At 39.5% G+C, this 23,294-nt stretch overlaps 1 protein-coding gene across 1 annotated transcript in view; it reads left to right on the forward strand.

Moving 5' to 3' along the window:
* Nucleotides 1-5,391: 5,391 nt before the first annotated feature.
* SMARCAD1 (SWI/SNF-related, matrix-associated actin-dependent regulator of chromatin, subfamily a, containing DEAD/H box 1) overlaps nt 5,392-23,294 on the forward strand; it is a 40,663-nt gene continuing 22,760 nt past the window's right edge. Inside the window, exons 1-5 of the mRNA XM_057366574.1 lie at nt 5,392-5,555; nt 5,837-6,051; nt 12,764-12,935; nt 16,106-16,280; nt 18,724-18,787. Of these exons, the coding sequence (XP_057222557.1) occupies nt 5,850-6,051; nt 12,764-12,935; nt 16,106-16,280; nt 18,724-18,787 (613 nt within the window). The 5' untranslated portion in view covers nt 5,392-5,555; nt 5,837-5,849. The remainder of the gene's footprint in view (nt 5,556-5,836; nt 6,052-12,763; nt 12,936-16,105; nt 16,281-18,723; nt 18,788-23,294) is intronic.

The following is a 23,294-nucleotide window of genomic DNA, read 5'->3' on the forward strand; positions in this document are numbered from 1 at the left end:
ACTCCTTATTTATTAAATAAACAGCAACTACTGTTCTCCTTCCTGGCATAATTTTCTGACAAGATACAGGTTCCAAGTGCTCAGGGTATGTAGGATGCCATTAAATCAGGRATGTTGAGGGCTGACAAATTGGGCAGTAGGTGATCATCCATGACTATCCTAAATGTTTTAAAGGCTCTAAAGGCAGCCTGCAGTCCTGTGGTGAGCTCTGCAAGGGTGATCAGCTGTGAGAGCCGGATGAAATGTGAAATCCCATGATTGTCCCAATGAAACTGGTGTTCCAGCCTTAGGCAGATTTATCCACAATTCAGAGGGTGCTTGTAARGAACAGATCTGGACAGAAGAAAGTCCTCTGTACAAACCAGAGATCTAAATGTGTTTGGTGAAACAGAGTTTTTCATCAGGCAACCTCCAAGGCAAGTGGAGGCTGGCCTGCTTTCATTTCTTGGAACAAAAAGAGGAAATGTCAGCTGGAATATCATAAGGTCCACACCTTCAAGAGTACAAAAAATGGAAGTGGTATCAATCTTTGCAGCTGTCACTCACAATAAAATTGCAACTCCAACAGATATGGAAATTAGTGAGGCTTTTGGGGTTTTTTGTTTCCCCTGGATTGAATTCCTAACTTAAGCAATGATACCATAGCTGGTACTGCACACAGTTTAAWTGGACTCTGAGAAAACATACAGTACTTTCAAAGTAATATTCACCTGAAAACATTACAAACCCCAAGGGAAGCATTATGAATGCATAGTTTCTGACAAGTCACACCTTTTAAGAGCTAGCCAAACTTTTGACTATGGTTAGTTTGATTACTGAGAGAGCATTTACCCAAATGAATGAAATGGGTAACAAGTCTGAAATTCTGTACTCTAGTTTTTCTCTCTCTTGTTCCTTAATCAAATACATATAAATTCAAAAAGGGCAACTAACTACTTCAGAGAAGTAGAGAAAAATAAACTGTGTTTACTTCTTTACAAGTAAAACTATATATATATATATATATATATATACATACCATAAGCTTAATCTTGAAAAAAACAGTAATGGAAATATATTACCTCAAATAACCTCAGGTGAAGACAAAAAAGTAGCAATGTTCTAGAATGGTAGTAGTAGAATGGTTCATGTTCCTAGAAAACCTGAACCAACACCAGACAGTTTCAAAGTATCTTCATACACACAAAAAAAGGATACTTATATAAAGTAATACCAATATAAATCCTGTCATACATAAAACCAATCACTTATTCTTTCCCAAAGGGTGTTCTTTTTAATTGTTTGCTGAATGGAAAACAACCCTGTCTATGCAAAGGACAGGAAAAAGAGAGAAAAGAGATGACTCTGGGACAGTTCTGACCTGAGGCCTTACTCTGCAATCACTGTGCAGCTCACACAACAAAATAATTTGGATATTCATATATTTATGAGGGTTGCTACAGCAACCCCCTGTGCTACATACAACTCTTGTTTTTTTCAACTGCAGCCAAATTTGTTTTAACATTTTAATAGATGTTTTAAATTTTGGGGTTTTTTTTTATTATTTAGAATCAAGTACAAACCCATCTTCAACTTACTACTTGTCTTGCTGCTCATCATTTATAGGAAAGCAGAAACATTTTCCACCTATCCTGTACAATATTTGGGGGCAAACCCCAACAGCAGTGCTGTAGGAATTTAGCTGACACAGATCTTGTTGATTTTATACCGTAGTACAACTTCAGTGTGATCTTCTGTGGTAGCTGAGGTAGACCTTCCCCTAACCAAAGTTGTTTGAAGTGACAGGGCACMAAAAGGGCATGAGTCAAAGGTGAAAACAAGAGCTGAAACAAGAAGGAATGGCTGYAGACATGTTTTGTCTTGGCTGATTATTTACTAACAAACAAACATTTTACTGCCTTGCCAATTTGCAAAATTAAACACAGTATTTGACTCTCTCACCAGGTTTTTACTCTTATTATCAAACTCTTAAAATTGAATTTCCTTCTACTTAAGACAATGCAAATTCAATTTGCATCAATTTCAAAATGAATAATTTAAAACTGGTATTTTTGTTTTCTTTTGCTTCTTTCAGTGTTTGGGCCATTGTAATTTATCACTGATCTATAAACCTTCATAAAGTTCTCTGAAGGCCTACATACCATCTGGTATGCTCCTCTRCCACTGGCATAGCAACAAAACTGTCTTAAGTAAAAACAAGTCAAATGTAACAGCTCTAATGTTGCATGTAAAGCAATTCTGGATATAAATAGATTCTTTTCAAATTTCTGCTGCCATTCTTCAAAAAAAAAAAAAAAAAATCACACAAATAAGCCTCCAGAACAATAGGAGACAGCAATATGTCAGTTCTCCAGTAAGCAAGAGCTGTCTACCTAGTGTCATTAGTACCTCAAAAAAGACGTTTTTTCTGCCTTGCTTGCCAGGAATTCATGATAGCTTGTTAACAATACTAATACCTACCAATTACCCAGCCTTTCAAAATTAAAGCACTGTAAAACTGAAGTAATCTGCTGCAGCATTTTCTAGGTTCATGCTAATTCCTGTAAATGCAATGACTTCAAAATCTGACTTGTTCTGGAGTGTTCTATTTAATCCCTTTTCAGTTTTCTTAACTTGAACTTGCTTTTTCTCCCCAGTTCTGGAATTTGTGTCTTTTTTATYATTGCTTTTCCCCAAAGACTGCCTTGTTGAGTCACAAACACAGGGTGACCTGAGTGCATGCTCCCCTTTCCACTCACTTTCTCCTGTTCCATCTTTTTTCCTAACCTTTTCAAACATTACTCTCTCAGCTTCGCARCTTCACAGCCCATTTGTCCCTGCACATTTAACATTGTTGTTTGACTGTGCCCAAGTCATTCAAAAAACATGACCTGACATCTATCACATACAGAGTTTGTTATCCTTTCCTCATGGAAAAAGTGGTCTAAGTCTTGTCAGAGTTCTTAAACTTTAGATGCTTTTATGTGTTGAAATGTCAGTGTGATATTTAGAGGTGCTAACAGCAGTATTAAGGCTTTGCAAAGAAGCTCRTGAGCTTTGCCTTGGTATCAGGTCCCAAGCAGGAGCCAAATTCCATGAGCAGAAGTAAAAGTGTCCTCATGGACCATACTTTTACTTCTACAGCCCAGACACAGCTTTACCTCTGATGTACCTACAAGCTTCTTTATTCCCATTTTTGGGGTAACTCGCCTTTTAAGGGGTAGAATTTCAAATTGGTAGGAGTCTGAGCTTGTGCTGACAGGCAAACTCCTCACCATTYTCACACTGACCTGCTCTTTGCATGAAAGCCCTTGATCTCTTGCCTTTTTATATGTCAACAGTGAGTCTCGCCCAGGCACTCCTTCTCCAGCACAATTTAGTCCTCCTCAGAGGATAACCTCAGGGGATAACCTCAGATGATCTCTGAACTGCATTGCTCTGCTACTAGCCAGCCTGCAAATCCACCTGTACCTTGGCATCCACATCTGGGGGTGAAATCACTCTTCTGTTCCATTTACACATTAATCTGCAACTTATTTAAATTTGGAATTAGCAGAACGCAGATTCCAACAAATTTCAACTCACCTATTATCCAAATTCTAGATTAATATTTCATGTGAAGACAAGACATCTTCACTGAAGCTTAGTTTTCTCCAAATCCTTTTGCTTCTCAGGTGTTTGTCTACTGCAATTTAAAAGGCAAATAACTTCAAGGGTGAAGGAGCTTCCTGTGAGCCCAGAACTACAGAGATGGCACAATGGATGGGGAAGTGCTTCTTTTTCTGTTTTTCTGTTAGCTGGCATAATCTCCCCAAAAYATTTTTAACAGCTGCTGCACCTGGCTCCCCAGTACTCATTTCTGCCAGGCCTTGAAGCACCTCATTTCACAGGTGGCTAGTATTAGAAAGGGCAGCASGGTAAAGGTAGTTTCAGTACCTCTTTGTTGTTTCAATATTTAAGGCCAACATTTCAGCTCTGGCAAGGTTCTCTGTGCAATACTGGGTAACCTCAGGTATTTTCTCCTGTGCAGACCCAGCTGCGTGTGCCCTGCACCCCACATCCACTGAAATCCAGCACAGCAGCAGGTCCTGACCCAAGATTGCAAAAGGAGGTGCTTTCCCATCTATCATGCCAAAGGAACACAATGCTGGAAACATGCTGAGGAACYTAAGCTGAAAAGTGCCCTAAATCCAYACCTGAAAGATGAGATACCATCCARAGGGACCTGGACAAGCTTAAGAAGTGGGCCAATGGGAATCTCATGAGGTTTGACAAGGCCAAGTGCAAGGTCCTCCACCTGGGTCAGGGCAGTCCCTGTATCAACCCAGGCTGGGGGATGAAAAGATCCAGAGAGCCCTGCTGAGAAGGAYTTGGGAATGCTGGTGGGTGAGAGGCTGGACATGACCCAGCAATGAGCACTCACAGCCCAGAGAGCCAAACACATCCTGAGCTGCATCCAAAGCCCCATGGGCAGCAGGGCCAGGGAGGGKATTCTGCCCCTCTGCTCTGCTCAGACCCCACTCAAAGTCCATCCCTGAGGTCCCCAGCACAGGAAGGACATRGCYCTCATGGACTGGRTCCAGAGGAGGCCAYTARGATGATCAGAGGGATGGAGCACCTTTCCTTTGAGGGAAGGCTGAGACAATTGTGATTGCTCGATGTGGAAGAGAAGGCTTAGTGGAGACCTAATYGTGTCCTTCMAGTATCTGAAGGGAGCMTACAAGAAAGATGGAGAGGGAYATTTTACAAGAGCTTCTAACTGGATAGGGCATGAGGGAATGCCCCCATACTGAGGTTTTAATTGGACGTTAGGAAGAAAATCTTTACTGTGAGGATGGTGAGGTGCTGGAACAGGTTGCCCAGAGGAGTCATGAATGCACCGTCCTTGGAAGTGTTCAAGGGCAGGCTGGCTGGGTTTTGAGCAGTCTGGTCTAGTGGAAGGTGTCCCTGCCCATGGCAGGGGGTTGGAACTACATGTCTTTAAGGACCCTTCCAGCCCAAACCATTCTACGACTCCATGATCCCGTATTTTAGGGCTCCCGATCTTTCACTTTGGTCTTTCCGTTGTTTCCCCACCCAATCTTTTCAACTTGGGAGAGACAGGGTGCGAATGCACAACGAAAGACTTGGCATCAAAACGCCACTCGCGCGGCGTCAAGAGCTGGAAGATGCAATTGTGCCTTGTCACGGCAGCAGCGGCCCGAACCCCAAAAGGGCTGGAAGATGCAATTGTGCCTTGTCACGGCAGCAGCGGCCCGAACCCCAAAGGTTCCTACTCCACAGGCTCCGAACCCCACACGCTCCATCCCCACCGCCGCCGCTGCCGCCGCTGTCGAGAGAAAAGGCGCGAAGGCGCACGCGCCCCGCGCGCTCCGGCCGGCCGAGGCGATTGGCGGGCGGGGCGATGACGTCATCACCGAGCGCCGGCAGGCCCGCGCACCGCTCCTGAGGGGAGCGCTCCGTGCTCCCGCTTCCCGGGCCTCATCCCGCCCTCCCGCCGGCCGGCGCTCCTGCCCCGGGGCTCGGCCGGGACCCTGCCGGCCGCCGCTTCCTCCTAGCGCCCCGCTGCGCGACAGGTGCGTGTGGGGCCCGCCGCCCGTGCCCGGGGTGTGACGACAGCCGGGAGAGAAGGAGGGAGGCCAGGGGAGCGCGGGGAAGAGGGAAGGTGGATGGATGGATGGGTGGGTGGATGGATGGGTGGGTGGATGGATGGATGGGCAGGTGAATGGAGCCCTCCAGCCGCTTGACAGCGTCGCTGGCCTCGCGTTTCTGCGGGAGCTCCGGCCGGAGCCTTCTTTTCCTGATCCGTGTTAGACGGGCCTTGCCGGTTCTCTCCCCTTCCTCGCTTTTCCCACAGAAAAGTTAAGAAGATGAGTCTCTACAATTTGGACCGGTTCCGCTTCGAAAAGAAGGGGAAGGACGGGAAGCAGGAGTCGCTGTCCCCGCCGGCGGCCCGGGCCGAGACACCTGACGCTGCTGCCGCGTTTGGTGCCGCTGGAGGGGATGAGGATGAAGCTRCGGATGACAACAACAGGCCAGACACTCCGGCTTCGGAGGTGACAGAGGGACCTGGTGAGTCAGGTGTTTTGCATGCAGTATGAGAGTRGTGTAAGCGCTCCATTTGTAGAAACAAAGTAATTGTCTTTTTGTTCTGGTGTTTGTCGTTTTGGGTTTTGGCCCCCTYTGCGTGTTTTACAAATGTGTTTTCCTGTGCACACCTTTCACAACAATTTCCMCAAAAGTATCCTCATTTGTAGCAGCATATCTAAATGAACCTGTGCGTTCACAGGCAAGTCGGTAATCTGAAATAACTTCTTTTTTTCAATTTAGTAAATAAGTTTCCAATTAAATATTGAAAGTATGTTGTATTTTCCTATTTATAAACTTTGCTTACTGWTACTTCTTTTATACTGAAATTTCGGGGGTTTCAGAAAAGAAATAGCATTTATTTGTCTGATAGATTAAACACTTAACTCTTTGAGTAGAGTCCTTGGCTAATGCAGTGTGGGGCATCACAGGTGAAATGGAACAACAATATCTGTTGATGTTTTTGAACTGCATTTGTTTTCACACAACTTTCCCTTGGTGCAAGGCAGTTTTTCGTATTTATGTGATAGCAGAGATACCTTTTTCATGCACAAGAGGAATTTCCTGTTAAAGCTGAGCCAAATCAGAATTGCAGGGAATGAATATTTACTTTTCCCTGAATTTTGGTTTAGTGTGGGTTGACTGTTTTCAGTTGATTGGAGTGCACTTGTGTTTACATTAGTAAATATCAATCGGTGTTTATGTTAAAAAAAAAAAAAAAAAAAAAAAAAAAACAAAACCAAAAGACAGATGCAGATTGTGAGGGTCCCAGGGTTATCAGAAGAGGGGGTTATGGTAAAAAAAAAAAAACACAAAAAAAAACAACAACAAAAAAAAAACATTTTAAAAACATGTAAGTTTCCAGTCTGGAGCTGAGTAACCCATCCACTAGCAAAGAGTGTTTTGGTGACAGAGAGAACTTAACAAAAGAAGCAAGCAATTGTTAATTCTGGGTTCTGCATGTGTGTGCTTTGTACTGCTTGTATGGAAAAGTGGGCACTCTGAGGAAGTGCACTTTGGAACAGGTGTTCTCTTCCTGTTTGTGGTAAATCATTGTCTTGTGCTCTGCAGGAGTTACGAGTACAGAGGCTCTTTTTGAATTAGAAGTTTTGTGAAGTGATGGATGGTTTTGCTTGTTTTGTGGCTTATTTGTCATTGTGATTTATTTTATTTTAATATTATCCGTTTTCCTTTAATTTGCTGTGGACTTTTGCTAGCTAGTGTGAGTGTGTAGCTAGACCATAACAGCCAGCAACCTCTAGAGCTTATTGTTTTTCAAAATACTGGTCTCCCTTGACTTAGATTCTACAGGGACTGTGGAGGAGAAGGATATAATATCCAATTTAGAGGCATAAGCATGAGCTTAGATACAAGGTAACAAAAAGGAAGGACGACCTAAAAGAACTCCAGTGCAAAGCTAAGGAGTTGTGAGGAAAACTAGTGGGAGAGGGTGGTACCTAACAGTGAAACAGGGTAGAGTACAAGAACAGGCAAAATTAAACAAGTATCGAGCTGAAATTAGCATCCATGGACAGAGATGCTGGTGTAGCATTGGGGTACTAATTAAAGTTTAAAATTGAGATGTGATTAGTAGTGCTCTGCATCTACATAATGCTTCATCTTTCACAGATACTGAGTGTTTAAAGAAGATCAAGTGGTTTAGTGACTTTTTTCTCCCACTTATTTGCACATCAGTGTTATGAAATCTATATAAAGAATTAGTAACCTTTTAAGGAATCAAATCACATTTTCTACATCTACAGAAGTTAACCATAAATAAAACACTTAGATTTTGTAGGTATGATACTAGGCACTTAAATGTAATAGAGAAGACTAGATTTGATTGGCAGATTTTTTTGTTATCTAATTGGTGTGAGGAAGACGAAATTTTTCTTACTTTGGGTCAAATAAAACAGTCGGCTTTTTCGGGATTTTTTTTGTTTGTTTTGTTGGGTTTTTTTTTTTTTTTTTTTTTTTTTTTTTTTTTTTTGGGGTTTTGTTTGTTCTGTTTTGTGGTTTTTTTTTATTGCTCAATTGTCATGGAGAAGGCCCAAAGATGAGTTTATGGCACTGTGTGCTCTATTGCTAACTGCACAAACAAGTCAGACTATTGAGTTGTTCTGTACAAGAAGCAGTTTACACCAAGTTCACCAAAAATAACTTGCCCTGATGCTCAATGAATCATGTGAGGACAACAATTACTCAGATTTCTTCTGAAGACAAAGTGATTAACAAAATACTGGTACAAGAAACTGGGGAAACAAGAGGAGAGTGATCTTTATTTCACTTATACAAACAAAAAAGCTATTAAATAGCTGATGACTTGGGGTTTTGTTATGATTCCTTTGGTATCATGCAACCATAGTGTGTATGTAAAAAGAATTTAAAAATCTGACTTTTTCATTCAGGAGCACAAATAATTCTGTATAATTTCCAAGAGATTTCTTCAGATTTCTGTTTTATTGTGTGCCCTGAAATAGGCATTTGACAAAGTAATATGATTGTCTAAATTTCATTCAGCTTTGAAAAATACAGTCAGATGATGTCTGTTGTGTCATGAGCTATCATTATCTTTTCGGCTTTTTTTTTTTTTTTTTTTTTTTTTTTTTTTTTTTTTTAGTTTTGTTTTTCCAGAACTAGCTAATTTTGTTAGGTGGTTCTGTAGTCCAGGTGTGTCTGTATGGAATGCTTCTTGTTGCTTTGTGTTGAACATGCATCCCTTATGCTTTAATGAGCAATTTGTGGTAAGATGGACACAAGAATTGGACATCTTTGTACTGTATTCAAAATYACCCAGGACTGCAGTGACTTTGCAGCCAGGTTGTAGGGAATAATTCTGAACAGCACTTAACTGAGGGGTAGAAACCAACTGTAGGGACAGCTATCAAATTTTGTCTGAATGATCTCTCTAAAAGAGTTGGAAAATACGCTGGAGTGGCTTGCGACAATTTTTCATACAAGTTAGTATTATTTACTGAATTGTTTGGTTTCTCTTAATCTGTTAAGGAAACAGCAAAGCATCGTAATTTTAATTTACATGTTTTTAATTATGTAAATAGCTGGGTGTATGGGGATAATGAGGTTACTCTCCATAATTGTAAAAATGGGACAGAAATGTACCAGAGCTGCACAAATTAGAATAATTACCAAAATGAATTTCAAAATGAGAATTGTATTCAAATCTTAAAAAGCATGCTTACAAACCTRCAATGAATTTAAATAAAAGTTGGAGATTTAAATCAAACTACAGTATGTATCTCTATACTATTTGAATATATGTCCCAAATGATTGCAGTTCGAGATTATAATGCTGAGRGTTCACTTGCACTGGGACTGCACTTTTTGGTTCTGTCTGTTGTCATTTTCTTTAGGATGTGAGAAAGTCCTGTCTTTTGCTTATGTATCAGTTCATAGAGTGTAATTCTACTTAGAGTATTTCTGGAAAAAGTGATGACTGCAGTACCTAGTGAACTTTTCTAAGGATTCATGGGAAGATGAAGTAATCATATTAAAAGGGCCTCTTTAAGAAGCACCTTGGAGTAATACTGACATTTAGAATTATTTCAGCCAATGGCAAAGACATTCCTCTGAAAATTAGATACTTAGTAGCATGTAGACTTGAGCAGCATGTGCTTGATACTGCTTTCCAAAACTAGGTGGAAGTTACTTTCTATTTGACAATGCTTGCTGGGCACTGTTAGTGAATGTGGTAAGCCTCTGAGTATTGCCTCAGTTTTTGCTTTGGTTTTACCTTTGTTTTCACTTGGGAAAGAAGAAGCTGGCTTTCTCAGAGTGTGATGTCAGATTTGTGTAGGAAATTATATTTAGAATTAAAGGATAGTGTGTTCTCTTTTTATGATAACAAAAATTGATTGTTGTTGGGTTTTGGTTTTGTTGGTAATTTGTGCATGTAGGGATACTTAGGTGTGTTCCTATTTCTGACCTGAGTCAATTAYTAGTCTTATGATTGGAGACATTCCTTAACAGTTCTTTTTTGATTCTAGTCAGAAAATTCTGCCTCCAACAATTGCATGTTGTGGGAATAACTTTAACCAGTTACTACTCTACAAGGTCATAGTTTGCTCTAAATAGGAAGATTCCTTATTACATGTATGATTTCTGCTTCCCCACTTAGTAGCAGACTGTTCAGTGAAATAGATGAAGGAAGGGGAGAAGGAAATAGTGGGKTTTTTTTTGAGAGGGACAGTTTCTTTCATGTAACTCAGCATTTTATAGGTACAGATGTTAGGAGTTGTCATGAAAACTGGACAATAATTGCTAAATAAAGTAAAAATCAAATGAGAAATCACTAAAACATTATGTACTCTTTTTATTTAAATATAAACCTGGTCCAAGGTTTATACTGTAAAGAATAAAATTACTTGTAACACCATACTATTTCTTAAAACTTCCTTATGTTTTTGTTTGGTTTAAAACCAAGTAAGGATGCGTCTTAGCAAAGCTGTCATGAGTACCTGTCATTTCCATGTCACACTGCTTGCAAAGGGGATCTGTTTGGAATTTGGTCTAAYCTACAAGGCAGAGATCCATGAAAAGTGCCCTGATCAGTTGTGTTAATTCAGTACAGATGTGAAATTCTCTTGTTTCTTAGAGACCTGTTTGGATATTTCAATCACATTTTCCTATGCATTTAATATTTTTATCCTATTGTGATAGCCCTTGCTCTGATAACTCAACTTTGTAGTGTTCCCAAAGGTCTCTTTTGTTCTTTCCTGTATTCATCTAAAAACTTAATTGGTTTTCAGATGAAGTAACTGCATGAAGGACAACACATCTCCTTCTTAAAATGGACAGATAGAAGAAGGTACTGCTGCAGAAGCTTCCACTGTCTATGWGTTGGTCTTGGATGCAGGGAGGTCTGTCTTGGAACAGTGTATTACTGCTTCAGAGCTAATAAGTTTTAGGCATTCCTAAATTCACCTGCATATGGGTTTCTCAAAATAACAAGATTAATTTGCTAAGTGAGACTTTGACCTCTTGTAAAAATCRTTGCCATAATCCTGTGTTTTGAAAGTGTTACAAAATGTTTAGATTTTTWTAATGACTAAAATGAAGCCTTTTATCACAGATGAAGGAATTAGACACTATGGAGCTCCTTTCTGCTTTTGACTATCAGATAAATTTATTCTAGTTTCATCTGTGTCTATTGTCTGTTGGCAAATCAGCTTTGAAAAGTGATGTTACTACACTCTGTTAATCTGACTCAGCAAGTTTCTGCATTAGTGAATGGAGGCAGAAGAAGCTACCTTTACTTCCAGCTGAAATCGTGGTACCAGAGTCAGCAGCACAACTGGTGTTGGGTTTACAGGCACATGAGTTTTAAGAAAAGATGGATGTGTTAGAGGGGAGAAGATGCCTATGATTCTTTCTTTGAGTTATGAGGATTTAAGATCTTTTTGTATGAAGACTTACACTGACAGTAGTGTCACTAAAACAAAACTTTCCCAGAAGTTTGTAGCTGCCTCTCCTGCCCTTTATCCTGGATTTTTTCTATATTTGGCTAAGGACATGCTGTTGAGGAGTCCATTCAGTGCTGGCAGCTCAATGTGTGGCTGCAGGTTGAGCTGTGGGTGARGAGAGCCCCAGGCAAGAGGCCATGAATTGCTGACCCTTGCAACAGCAAAGGGCCCAGGGACCTGTGGCCCAGCCAGGGGACTGGACACTCAGGAGCTGATGACTCCAGATTTTTCCACACTTAAGACTGTGAGGCTATAAAAGCTGAGGAGACACCAATGCAAGTGGTGCTTTCATTACTGCACCATGATTATATGATATTAGGGATCTGGATGTCTGAGACGGCTGTGAGAARCTTGGTATGACTGTGTGAGTGTGGAGGGTGTCACTCCAAAGGGGTCTTGGTCCCAGCTCAGGTGGTGCCAGAGTGGCTGCCAGAGGGGCTCCTCAGTGATCAGACAGGGAAGTCTCAAGGCTTCAATGACAACTTTTTTGAACTGTCATTGAAACCATATTGATGTTTCCTCATAGACACTGAGTTACATTCACTACATCCCTTTAACCACTATTAAGTTCCACTTCAAAGTTGTTTTCTACTTTTTCTGTAGTGTACTCTGTAACATTTGGTACCGTATTTTTTTCGTTTATTGGGTGCCTTTCCCTTTCAAAGCCTGTGCAGTTTCCTGTGTCAGCAAATTGCCTGTACTTCTAGGATTTATCTATCTTTCTATTCAAGACTGCTACAGTGAGTTATTCTAAATTTATTTTCCACAAGATTTCTTTCATACAGAAAATGCTCTCTGCAGCTGTCATGTTCCCTGCTCTGTGCATCAATCTTTCTCTCTTCAGTCATATGCTTATGTTTCTATCGATTTTCTGATCAGCTTGRAAGTAGTTCAGAGGATTTTGCTCATTTTTCCAAAAATAAAAATTTATTTATTTATAAGTAGTTATTAGCTTAAAATACATGTTCTCTTACACTTTGTAGTATAACAATTGTTTGTTTCATGCAAGAGGGCTGAAGATCCTTTGCCAGGTAAGTTACCACTTTAAGGAATACAGCTTACAAGAATTTTCCATGCATGAGAATGTGAGTTCTGTTTAAATGGCTGTTGTGTCTCTGAAAGAAATCAGAGCTACCTGATGCTCTAAGTACAAATAAATATTTGAAGTTATACATTATTGTCTCCTCTTTTTTCTCCTATTGAAATGGCTTGCACAGAGTATTCCACCGTCCCAGAAACCCCTGAAGCTCAGAGGACAGTGAAAGAGTCTTATTTCAAGCACAAACGAGGGGTGCATTTCGTCTCTATGTCTGACAGTGAGGATGAAGAACCAAGAAACGTCAGTGCTGTGAAAGAAACGCGGGCTCCGAAGAGAGAGGCAGCTGTAATGTACGCTCTGGGTCAGCTTTCTSTAGTATCTGCACCCTGGGGGATGATCTAAGTTGAAATGATGAATTGAAAATAAAAGCCTAGACTGGGTTCTGGTTTACTTCTTTAAAATTTAGCTGCCCCAAATTAAACTTTACTGGATTTCCAGGGAAGAAGTACCAGCTAAGGCATTTTCTCAGAGGGAGGAGTTCTGTGATGTTGAAATATATGGGTGTTCATTTATACAGTTGTGTGTTTGCCCTTCTGAAATCCTTTTAGTGCAACTTGAAAGCTTAGCCATAAAACACTTGCTTTACTACTTTTAAACTGTTGGAGTTGATTTCCTTTTGTATCTGAAACTATATTTGACGGGGAAGCAAATAGAGCCTCAGATGTAGTTTGRGTTCTCAAGGTAATATCAATTATGAGTTGCATGCTGTGTTTGCCATATGTAGTGAAAACTTCTTTTGCCTAAGTGATTTGGAAATTTGTATTTTTGAATGTGCTGGGCGTAAAGAGTCGTTGTGCAGGAGTCACTTTTCTGTGTGCTAAAAAGGCAGTGTTGAGAGAGTAGATGAGACAAAATGTAGATAGACGTTTGTAACCATTTGTAATGGTTTAAAGGAGCCCCTGTTAGTTTTATGTCTTTGTGGCTATTGTGCCCTCTAGATGTTCTTGTGCTAAGCAAAACAAGATATCTTAATCTGCTTTTTTGATAGTCTAGTYGAGCTAATCTGTGGAAAATTTTTATGGGAATTTCAGTCTTAACAGGTGTAGTCTTGTGTCAGGCTTTCAATCTTACATRGAGCATGGAGTTACTGGGGGTTTATAGCAGAAATGAAATAGTGCACATTTCTGCTGTTATTGTCCGAAATTCTTAATTTTTTTAAAAATAACTTTTAATTTTTTTTTAGTGTTTCTCCCCCAGTTTCAACCTTRAGGCAGCTACCTGAAAAGGAGGAAAAAAATTAGCATTTATGAGTGAGCTCCTGTTTCTGTCTGTTACAATCTTAAGTTGTAGATTGTGCAAGGACACGGAGATGGCCAGCTGATTGCATGCATCAAATTGGCTTGTGTGCAGTGCTGTGAAAATGTAGTTTCTCTGCTTCTGGGATGAATCCCATCTGGAAGCAGTTCAAGTGGTTTTGTACCATATGGAGCCAATGCTGATAAGCCATGCAGGATCYAACTTGCAGAACCACTGCTTGTTGTTCCTGTACTGTGTCACGATTACTGGGGAGTGTGAGATGGACAGCAAGTGACTCCTTGTGGGACTGATGAACATGAGGCTGCATCCTCTTMTACTCTTCAGTATTCCTGTGTAGCCTCCAGGCACCTCAGTGCCTGACACTTTGGCCCAGTGTGCTGGCTCGGGTGCTAATTGATGTGTAAGAGCCCACTGAGCTGTCTCACAAGCTCCTCTGGTCAAGCTAACAAATTGAGAATGTGGCAGAAGTTAGCTTGGATTTGTCCAGCCTTAGGAGCTCTGGCTTGTGCTGAATTCTGGCTTTGCATAGAATCAGTCAATTCAGTGTTTGCATTGTGCATTTTAGTGCATGTGTTACCTAGTTTAGGGGTTTGGGGATTTTTTGTGGGTTTTTACTTCTTTTTTTTTGCAGCTATTGTAGCTTCCTTCATTCTGAACAAGGTATAGAATAGAAAGCAGGAAGTTTAGAATAGAAAACACATCTTTCCTAAAAGAGTGTGCTACAAGTTTTGCTACCAGAGAGTCACTGTCTGGCCTCTATTGGAAAAAAAGCAGAATCTAGCACAAGGTTTTATGGATCAGTGTTGCTTAGCAGGTAAATCAGTGTTTCTTTATGCTTGATAAGGATGTGATTATTCAAAGAAGACAAGATTTYGGGTGTATACATCTCTGACTTTGTTGTCAAGTTTCTAGATGTTATTCCCAGATAGGAAAGAATAGGATAATTCCAGTGTACCATTTTCATTTGGATTGATTTTCCTTTTAAACACTTTTTTTAAAGAGAYGTTCTTCTTATCAAGGCAAAAATACCAGAATTATGGCAATAGAATTTTAATATGACATTTCATCAATCCTTYTTTTTAAAGTGGAAGTAGAATTCGTGTTTTGAGGCTTACAATTCAATGGCTTGGTGAACTGAAGAATACTTTSGGTTATCTGTTGTTATTTCCTTACTCTTAAGAGGCACAATCACAGTGTCCACGTTGCTGTGTGTGCCTTTTGAAAGGGGAGACAAGTATTCTATGATGAACAATTATCTGTGTGTATCTTTTATGTAAGTGGTAAGTAACTGCCTTTTTTCCCAATTCTATTGCAATCTGCCTGTTGCAACTGCTGAAGAAAGATATAGTGAGGAAAACCAGGTTTATTTTTAGTCTTTATATGTAGAGGGACCTGCAAACAAGCCTTTCTGATGGTGAAATCCCTATGAAATGGCAAACTCATTACAGTTCAATTTATTTTTGTTCACAAAAGGAGATTTTTACATATTTGTGGAAGGAAGGAGGATGGGAGACCTGAACTTAGGTTCAGTCTTAGCTGTGCAACTCAATATCCTGAAGGATATGTATGGGTTGTTTTTCCTGCAGATTAGCTCTAATAGTAAATCTTCAAGTAAATTCAGAACACTCTCTTTTTTCAGAAAGGCTTATCCCATGTTTATACATTTAAGATGCTGCACAAGGAACTTTGCATTTTCTTTCTCAGTGAACTGAGAGCTAGGACAGAGAGTTGGTACTGCACCTGGAAAGTGTTTACAAAGAACCTAATCCACGTCTGTTTATCTGTTGGGCAAATAAACACTAGCAAGGTTGTTTGAGATAATCTTGGGATAGTCTTGTGTAATTCAGGTAGCTGAAATGATGAAATGTATTAAAGTGGTTGTTGGTAAATTATCAAGTAATCTTTTGTAGCACAATACAAGGGTAAGTCATAGTATTTGCCTGGTCCATTCTATCTTTCTTCTTCACTTTGCCTTGTTGAAATTAGTGCAAAGAGGAGATYATATTTAATACATGACTGACTTTAATACATAGTCCTGAACAGAGCTATCTCTTTGGGTACAAGTTGACTCTGTTACTGAATGCATCTAAATGCATTTTGTGCAATCTAGTTGGTTTTACTTGACAGTAATGTTGTTGTAGAGTAAAACATTCGTAAGCAAAAATAAATTTTAATTCTTTTTTTCTTCCCCTATACATTGTAGCTCTGAACAGTCTGATGATGATGAACCTGAAGAGGAACTGCCCCTTCTGGCACTTGTAAATGGTGGGGATCAGCAGCCAGCTGTCAAGAAGGATGTAGAGGAAGGTATCAGAGACTCAAAGCTGCAAACAATGAAGGAACTTTTTCCCCAAAGAAGTGACCAAGAATTATTAGAAGTAATAATGCTCAGTTATTTGATTTATTTTCATGATTATTTTATAGGATTTTATAGTCAGTGTTTCTAAGCCTTGGCTTTATTGTAGGGCCAAGCCAGTCTTGTGGTGGGGCTGTCTGGATGCCAGGTGCCCACCAAAGCTGCTCTGTCACTCTGCTGCTCAACTGGACGGGGAAGAGAATAGAATGAAAGACTTATAGGTCATGATAAAGACACAGAGAGATCACTCACCAGCTACTGTCATGGGCAATACAGACTCAACCAGTGGAAAAACTTTAATTTATTACCAATCGGATCAGAGTAGGATGAGAAATAAACCCAAAAACACCTTATCCCACCTTCTCCCCTTCTGTCTTGGTGGATGTTTTTCTCTAGTGAATTCTCCCTCTTCTGCTGCAGGTGTGTTGTTTCCCCATTTCTCTCCCCCCTTCCTTTTTGATTGTTATCTGCCAGTGCTACCGCTGTCACAGATGGACTTGGCCTTGGCCAGCAGTGGGCTGTCTTGGAGTCGACTGGCTTTGGCTCTTTTGGATGTAGGGAAGCTTCTSGTGGCTTCTCACAGAAGCCACCTGTGTAGCCCCTGCCACTAGCAAACCTGGCAGTGCAAAGACAGTGCAGCTCTTAGTTGTTATTTTGTTAATAGCAAAAGGATAAGAGTAACATTTTAGGGGAACTGCATCCATGTAACAATTCTACATATGTGGGAACTTGGGTATCTATAAAAATGCAGACTTTGCAGACTTTAAGCCCCTTTAAGAACAACCATGAACTCCGGAGTATAGAAATTTTTTCAAGTATTTCTTTCTGTTGTGACATTTAAGCTTAGTTATAGCTGTCTCAGTTGATAGCTGCTGTTGTTGGAATGAGCTAACTGATTAAATGCATTATGCGTGACATCATTGCCATCTTCTCCAGTAGATGAAACATTGCATCCCTCCATTTATGACATTTAACATGCCAAGACTTTAGTACTTYTAGTGAGGCAAAGAATAGGTTAGAACTTACTATGATTTATTCTGAYTATGGTGACATGAACCTGAGAACTCTTGGCCATTGTCCAATATRCAGTACAAATCTACAGGTAAATTTTTGCAAGTGAGATATGGGAGCTTAGAGTGAAAGGTATTTTTAGCTGGGTTACTGTTCAGTGCTAATATGAACTAGGTTTTCACTAGCTTTAATTTATAAAGCTAAATGTGTTTAATCTGTTAAGTTTCCTGGTTGTTGAAATGGCATTGAAGAAATACAGACATTTTACTGGTGTTCCTTGTTGTGTTTTGTTTCCCAGGGGATCAAGCTTTGTGCTTAGGCTCCCWTTATTTTGGGAAGAACAAAAGAGTYGCAACTAGTAATTTTTGAATTTTTTTCCTGAACATTGTAATTAAAATTTCTGTYGTATACATCCGGAATGTATTTCATTCAGTTTTTGGCTGTGTGGAATTTATTTGAATCAAAGACTGATGACAGTCATTGTAGCTTAGAAACTTGCTAGAAATGCTATGTGGTATGTTTGCTGTTTTGTGACTTAGCTACTGAGCTAAGGTGGCTGATGGTGCTTGTTTTCAGGAGAATGTAAGATAGCTCCTGTATCAGCAGAACTTTGTGGGAAATGGAGGCTGTGCAGATTTCTTTTTTCTGTAGTTATATAGCTTCACCATTTTTGAAGGAGGGCAGAGGAATATTGAGCAGATCTATTGTTCCTTCATGGAGGGTCTGGAACAGGCTGTCCTGGCAAACCTGACACAACTGATGAAGGCTATTAAAGCTTTTTGAAAAGTTATAGCAAAATTGTAAGATRCTGTTTCCAAATGTGTACAGATAGTTGGGAATCAGGGTTCCTCATAACTTCATTCTTTGGTGGTTTTTTTTTTAAATATTTATAACCTTTAGGTCATTTGCTTTGGTTACTATTACCTCAATTGCAAAAAGCTTTCTGAARGTCTCAACATGCAGTTTGTAAAATGGATCATTTGTTGAGATTTTGTGTGRGTAAAGAATCTGGGACTGCAAGGAAGGATAAAGCTTGAGGCACATTATAAGTTTCATGCATGGACTTAGGAGATGGACCGGTGCAGCATAACAAGTATACAAACACTTTCTTGAGTTAAAAAAATTAGGGTTTTTTATCTTGTTTTGTGATAGTCTTTGAAAAAAAGCTTTTAAGTAAATCTGCAGGGTATGCATGTGAAGTAGGGAAAAAAGCCATAATAAATGACATTGCTTTCAAAATATTTTCTCATATATGTTTTAAAGTGTTTCCAAGTACAGCTTACCTGCTCAGTCCAGCTAATTTCATACCTCTTGATTTTGCTCTTGGATGTTACAATACATGTATATTTGGAGTTTTAATRTTTCTCAATCACAATTGATCCAGCATTGTCTGCCTCTGTTCAACTGTATTAAATTGCTCCACTTAGCAGTTCCCTTTTTTTTTTGTTTTGCAGCTGATAGAATCAACATGCACAATGGATGAAGCAGTAGCTGCAGGTTTGAAGCTCAATGACAAAGGTATTTTTAACAGAAAAGACTTTAGAAGCTGTAGCTAATTCAGTGAAATTGGTTAGGAGGTATTTAAATMATTTGCTAAAAGTTACACTATTGACTGTTTATTGAAATAACACCAAACTGAATTTACAGGGGAAAGCTGAAAAGAAAATGTGGACCAAAATCCATAACTAAAACGAAAAAGGGGAATTTGTTCTGTAAAGTTCAGGATTGCATTGCACATGGGTTCTCTGGTGATTCCCGTTCTTGCTGGTTCCTTCTTTGCCCACAACTGGAGGCAAATAATAATGGGTTAGCAATAGTAATTCTAAATGTTGCAGGTGAGCAGTCCAGGAGTTTGAAAAAATATACTGGTGTATATTTGAAAAAATATACTGGTGTATATAGCCATTGATAAGTAGATACTGTTTGTATCAAGGCCCATCAACAGTTTTTTGTTCAGGTTTTTTTGCAAGACTTGCTTGTAATTCTGAGTAAGAACTGTTAGTTTTAAATATTAGACAGATGTCCCTGGTTCTCAACGAAAACATCACTCAAACCATGCTTTTGAACTCTCAGAGCTTGTTTAGGGATGTCTGTTATACACCGCAATTAACAGTCTCAAACTGTTATCAAAACAAACAAAGCAAAACAGGAAAAGCATTGCATGGGAACGTGTTGAGTTGAAAGTCATAGATGTGCAATAGGGTCATAATTCTTGGCCTTTGGGTTTGTTTCTTGACATCACCAAAGTTCAGGGTTAAATCTTGTCTTATATTAATATTTTTGGTTGGATGGAGTTGGTCAGGGAAGAGTTGAGTGTTGGTATTATAGAAGGCAGATCACCATCTGTTTACAGTTCAGTTGCCCCTGGTTTTCCGGAGAGATCTTCATGGATATGATGGAAAAAGATGGTTATGATCACTCTTGAATATTTAGTTGCTTTAAGTGCTTCATGTGTCTTTTCATGTAGTATCCTATGGGTTTGGAAGCAGTATGTCTAGGAGGAAGTRTATATTCCAGTATGTTGTGGAAACATATGCACAGGGAGAATTGTTTTACTCCCATTTTAAAGTACAAATTTTTTTGCACATTCAGTTTTCCCAGTTATCCTTACCGTATTTTTATTTTCTCTTTTTATATACAAGTGCAAAGATTTTTTGATTATTTCCAAGAAGTTTTAAGAACATTGAGGCTAATTCTAGTGAAGGGATGCTTTGGTGTTTTGTGTTGTTGATGGGTTGTTTTTTTTTTTTAACCAACCAAACCATTTTTGAGGTGTGCGTGGTCAGATTCCATAGATGGAACTTCTTACATGCCAGCAATAGGAAACAAGGCTGGCATATTTTTGAGAAATACTGTTTCTGATGCTGCTTTTCCTGGAAGAKTATGATTGCTTTTTAAGGGTTTGGTTGATCTTGAACCAATTTGGGCTACTATATATCCTTAAACTTTGTTGCAGTTCACAGTGTTTGAACTAAATCACTTTGATTTCTGGTATGTAGGCCTTGCCTTTTGGCCATTTTTATGTTGATCTAAGAATGTTGTTTCACATCCTTTCAGTATGAGCCCACAGAAGAATCTTGGCAGCAAAATTCTCACTAATCACAGCTGTTGTATAAAATATTTAGTTAGGAGTAAGCATGTCTCAAAGTGATGGTATAAATCACTTCATTTTGGACACATTTTCAAAAAATGGAGACATTACTAAACATCTGCTTGTCTCTGTCAATTTGAGATATGCTTTATTTGTTGTGAAATGTTGACTGTGTGAGAGGTCAGGACAAGATACAGTTTTGTGAAGCATGGCTTTGTGAAAAACTGTAACCAAGACGTCCTTGAATTTGTCCTCTCAAAATAACAAAAAAACTTACATTTATAGTTTGAATTCAATAGYTGTATAGAGCTAAACATGAAACAGTGAGACTTTTTAAAGGTATGAAGATAGATGTGACACGTTGAAAATACATGTCTGAGTGAAAGATGTGAAGCTGTAGTACTACCTGTTGCTTGTGATTTCTTTCTGGTGTTGTTTTCTGTACGTCTTGAAAACCACAAAAGCAGTGGGGGTGCTTCAGAGCTGAAGCCTCATATAAATCTGATATTCACTGCTTTTTGAGCAGTCAGAAATTCTGAGGGAAGTCACCGTAATACAGGATTTTTTTTGTTAGAGGTAGCAACTTGTAACAGGAGGAGCAATTACAGATACTTCTTTGAAGTTTGAGAACTTGGAGCTGTCTTTTCATTGCTCATTAGTTATAAAACTTACGAGGAGAATAAGAATTCCTCTGGAAGGCTGGTGTGCTCTGCCTGCACTCCAAGGATGGGTCCCATCTTTATCCCTTCAGCCGTATRCTTCCTTAGGAAGGAAAAATTAAGTGTACTTTGCAAAGTAAATGTTTTCAGAAAGTTGGGATTTTTTTTGGTCATTTGCAAATGTGGTAGGTTTCAAAAGACCATAGGTTGATTATTAAATCYGTGTTGACAGTTTACTGAGATCATGGTTATCGAGATCCTTTGTTTCAGTTCACTTGCCTCTAAAATTGCTCATGATGGGGCTTTCTTAAAAGACTGTTGAGTGCTCAGCCCATGACCTAAAAGCAGRAAAATCTTTGAAATTCTCTTCTATCAAGCCCGTGTGTTTTTTAGGCCAAAGAGGTTTGTAGGATCACTGTTCATATTCGGAATTATCCATCCTGAATGCAGTTTTAATTGAGCTTAAGAAACTGAGGATTCAGAATTTGAACTTAATTTGAGCTTAAGAATTTGAACTTAATTTGAGCTTAAGAATTTGAACTTTCAATTGAGCTTAGGAAATAATGGCACGAGGCCTCTGATGACTTACAGTGATCGACCCAGCAGCAGACTGACAACTGCAAGTTTGGATATCAAGACAACCACACGTTTCTCAGATTTAAGCTAGTAGCATGTGTTTTCCTGGCAATATTGTTTAAATTAGGTTTTGGGCAGAAAGGTCAAGGATTGGTGAAGGAGAGCCTCCACCGGCACATTCTCTGGGTGCTTTGAACTATKCTTCTTGTGTTTCTTGTGGCCTTCCAGTACCAGAAGGAAGACTACAAGAAAGATGGAGAGGGATTTTTTTTTTTTTTACAAGAGCATGTAGTGTCAGGACRAGAGGGAATGGCTTCARACTGAGAGGAGATTTGGATTGGATATCGGGAAKAAATCCTTTACTCTGAGAGTGCTGAGGCRCTGAACAGGTTGCCCAGAGAAGTTGTGGATGCCCCAGCCCTGGAAGTGTTCAAGGCCAAGCTGGATGGGACTCGGAGCAGTCTGGTCTAGTGAAAGTGTCCTGCCCATGGCATAGGGTTGGGAACTAGATAATCTTCAATGCCACTYCCAAACCATTCAATGATTCTATGATATCTTTTCCTGTATATGTGAGTGCATGGATGCTGAAAAAATCTTATCACTGTTTCCTGGTATCTCTTACTGGATCCTGCATTTAAGAAAGAATTGATAATACTTTACTTTTCTGCCTTTGGGATGTTTTAGTGATTCCTTTTTTAAAATACTGATGTCACTTCTCTGATGTTAAAGTGAATGACTATAGTAGAAAATTAATTTGAAAGTATTTCCACCCAAAATTTCTTGTGCAAAGATGTGGGTACTTAGTGTTCCAGAGGYAAGACTGTTTTGATCATCCAGTATTCTGGATTGGAAAGCAAGTGTGCTTTTTGTGTGTATGGGGGTGTGTGGAGGGGTGTGTTTGCTTATTCACTGGTCTTCTGGGTCAGGCTGGGAGGGGAGGTTGGCCAGAGATGCCAGTATCGGACACCAAAGCTCTGCAGGCACTTATTGTTCCAGAAAAGATTTAACTTCCAGTACTGTTTCAAGTCATGGCCTAGAAATTTTCACAATGATTTGTTCTGCTAATGCTGCTTCAAGCAAAGCCAGTTTGCAGAAACAGTGGTAGCATGTTCTTGCCTTTATGAGCTGTGCACAGCAGCAGTCTGAAAGTGCACCTGGCTGGGCAGGCCCTAATGCTGAGATGATAATCTCTGGGTAATCACTAGGGCCCAGATAGTCAGAAAGTTATGTCTCATATRGACTATTTGTAAGTGATAAGGGTATCACAGACTTAATATGCATAGTTTTCTTTCAGACATCTGGATTTAATGTTGAAAAGCATTTGGTAACTGCTCCAGTGTRCACCTGAGCCAGTAATCAGTCATCAGCACTTTCAGATTGGCAGTGATGTACATATTCCAACACACAGATGGGGTTCAGCCTGGAAGAARTACCAGCTTGTATAAAAACAGAGACAGATACACCTTTATGCAACTTGTGGCAATTACAAAAAAAAAGAAGAAAATGCTATTTCAGTTATATGTGAGAAGTAATTACTTGATTAATTGCCAGACTGCTAACAAAAACCTAGAGGTAAATAAACATGTACTTTCAAGCAGCTGCTTTGCTTAAGTTTCGATGTATCTGGGATCTGTAGGAGGAAACCATTAYGGAGACTGGTAAACACTGTGCAGGTAACAAGTAGCTACTCCATTGTTGT

This window comes from Malurus melanocephalus, unplaced genomic scaffold, assembly GCF_030028575.1.
Source record: "Malurus melanocephalus ecotype Western Australia unplaced genomic scaffold, MMel_1.1 scaffold_68, whole genome shotgun sequence".
Taxonomy (NCBI): domain Eukaryota; kingdom Metazoa; phylum Chordata; class Aves; order Passeriformes; family Maluridae; genus Malurus; species Malurus melanocephalus.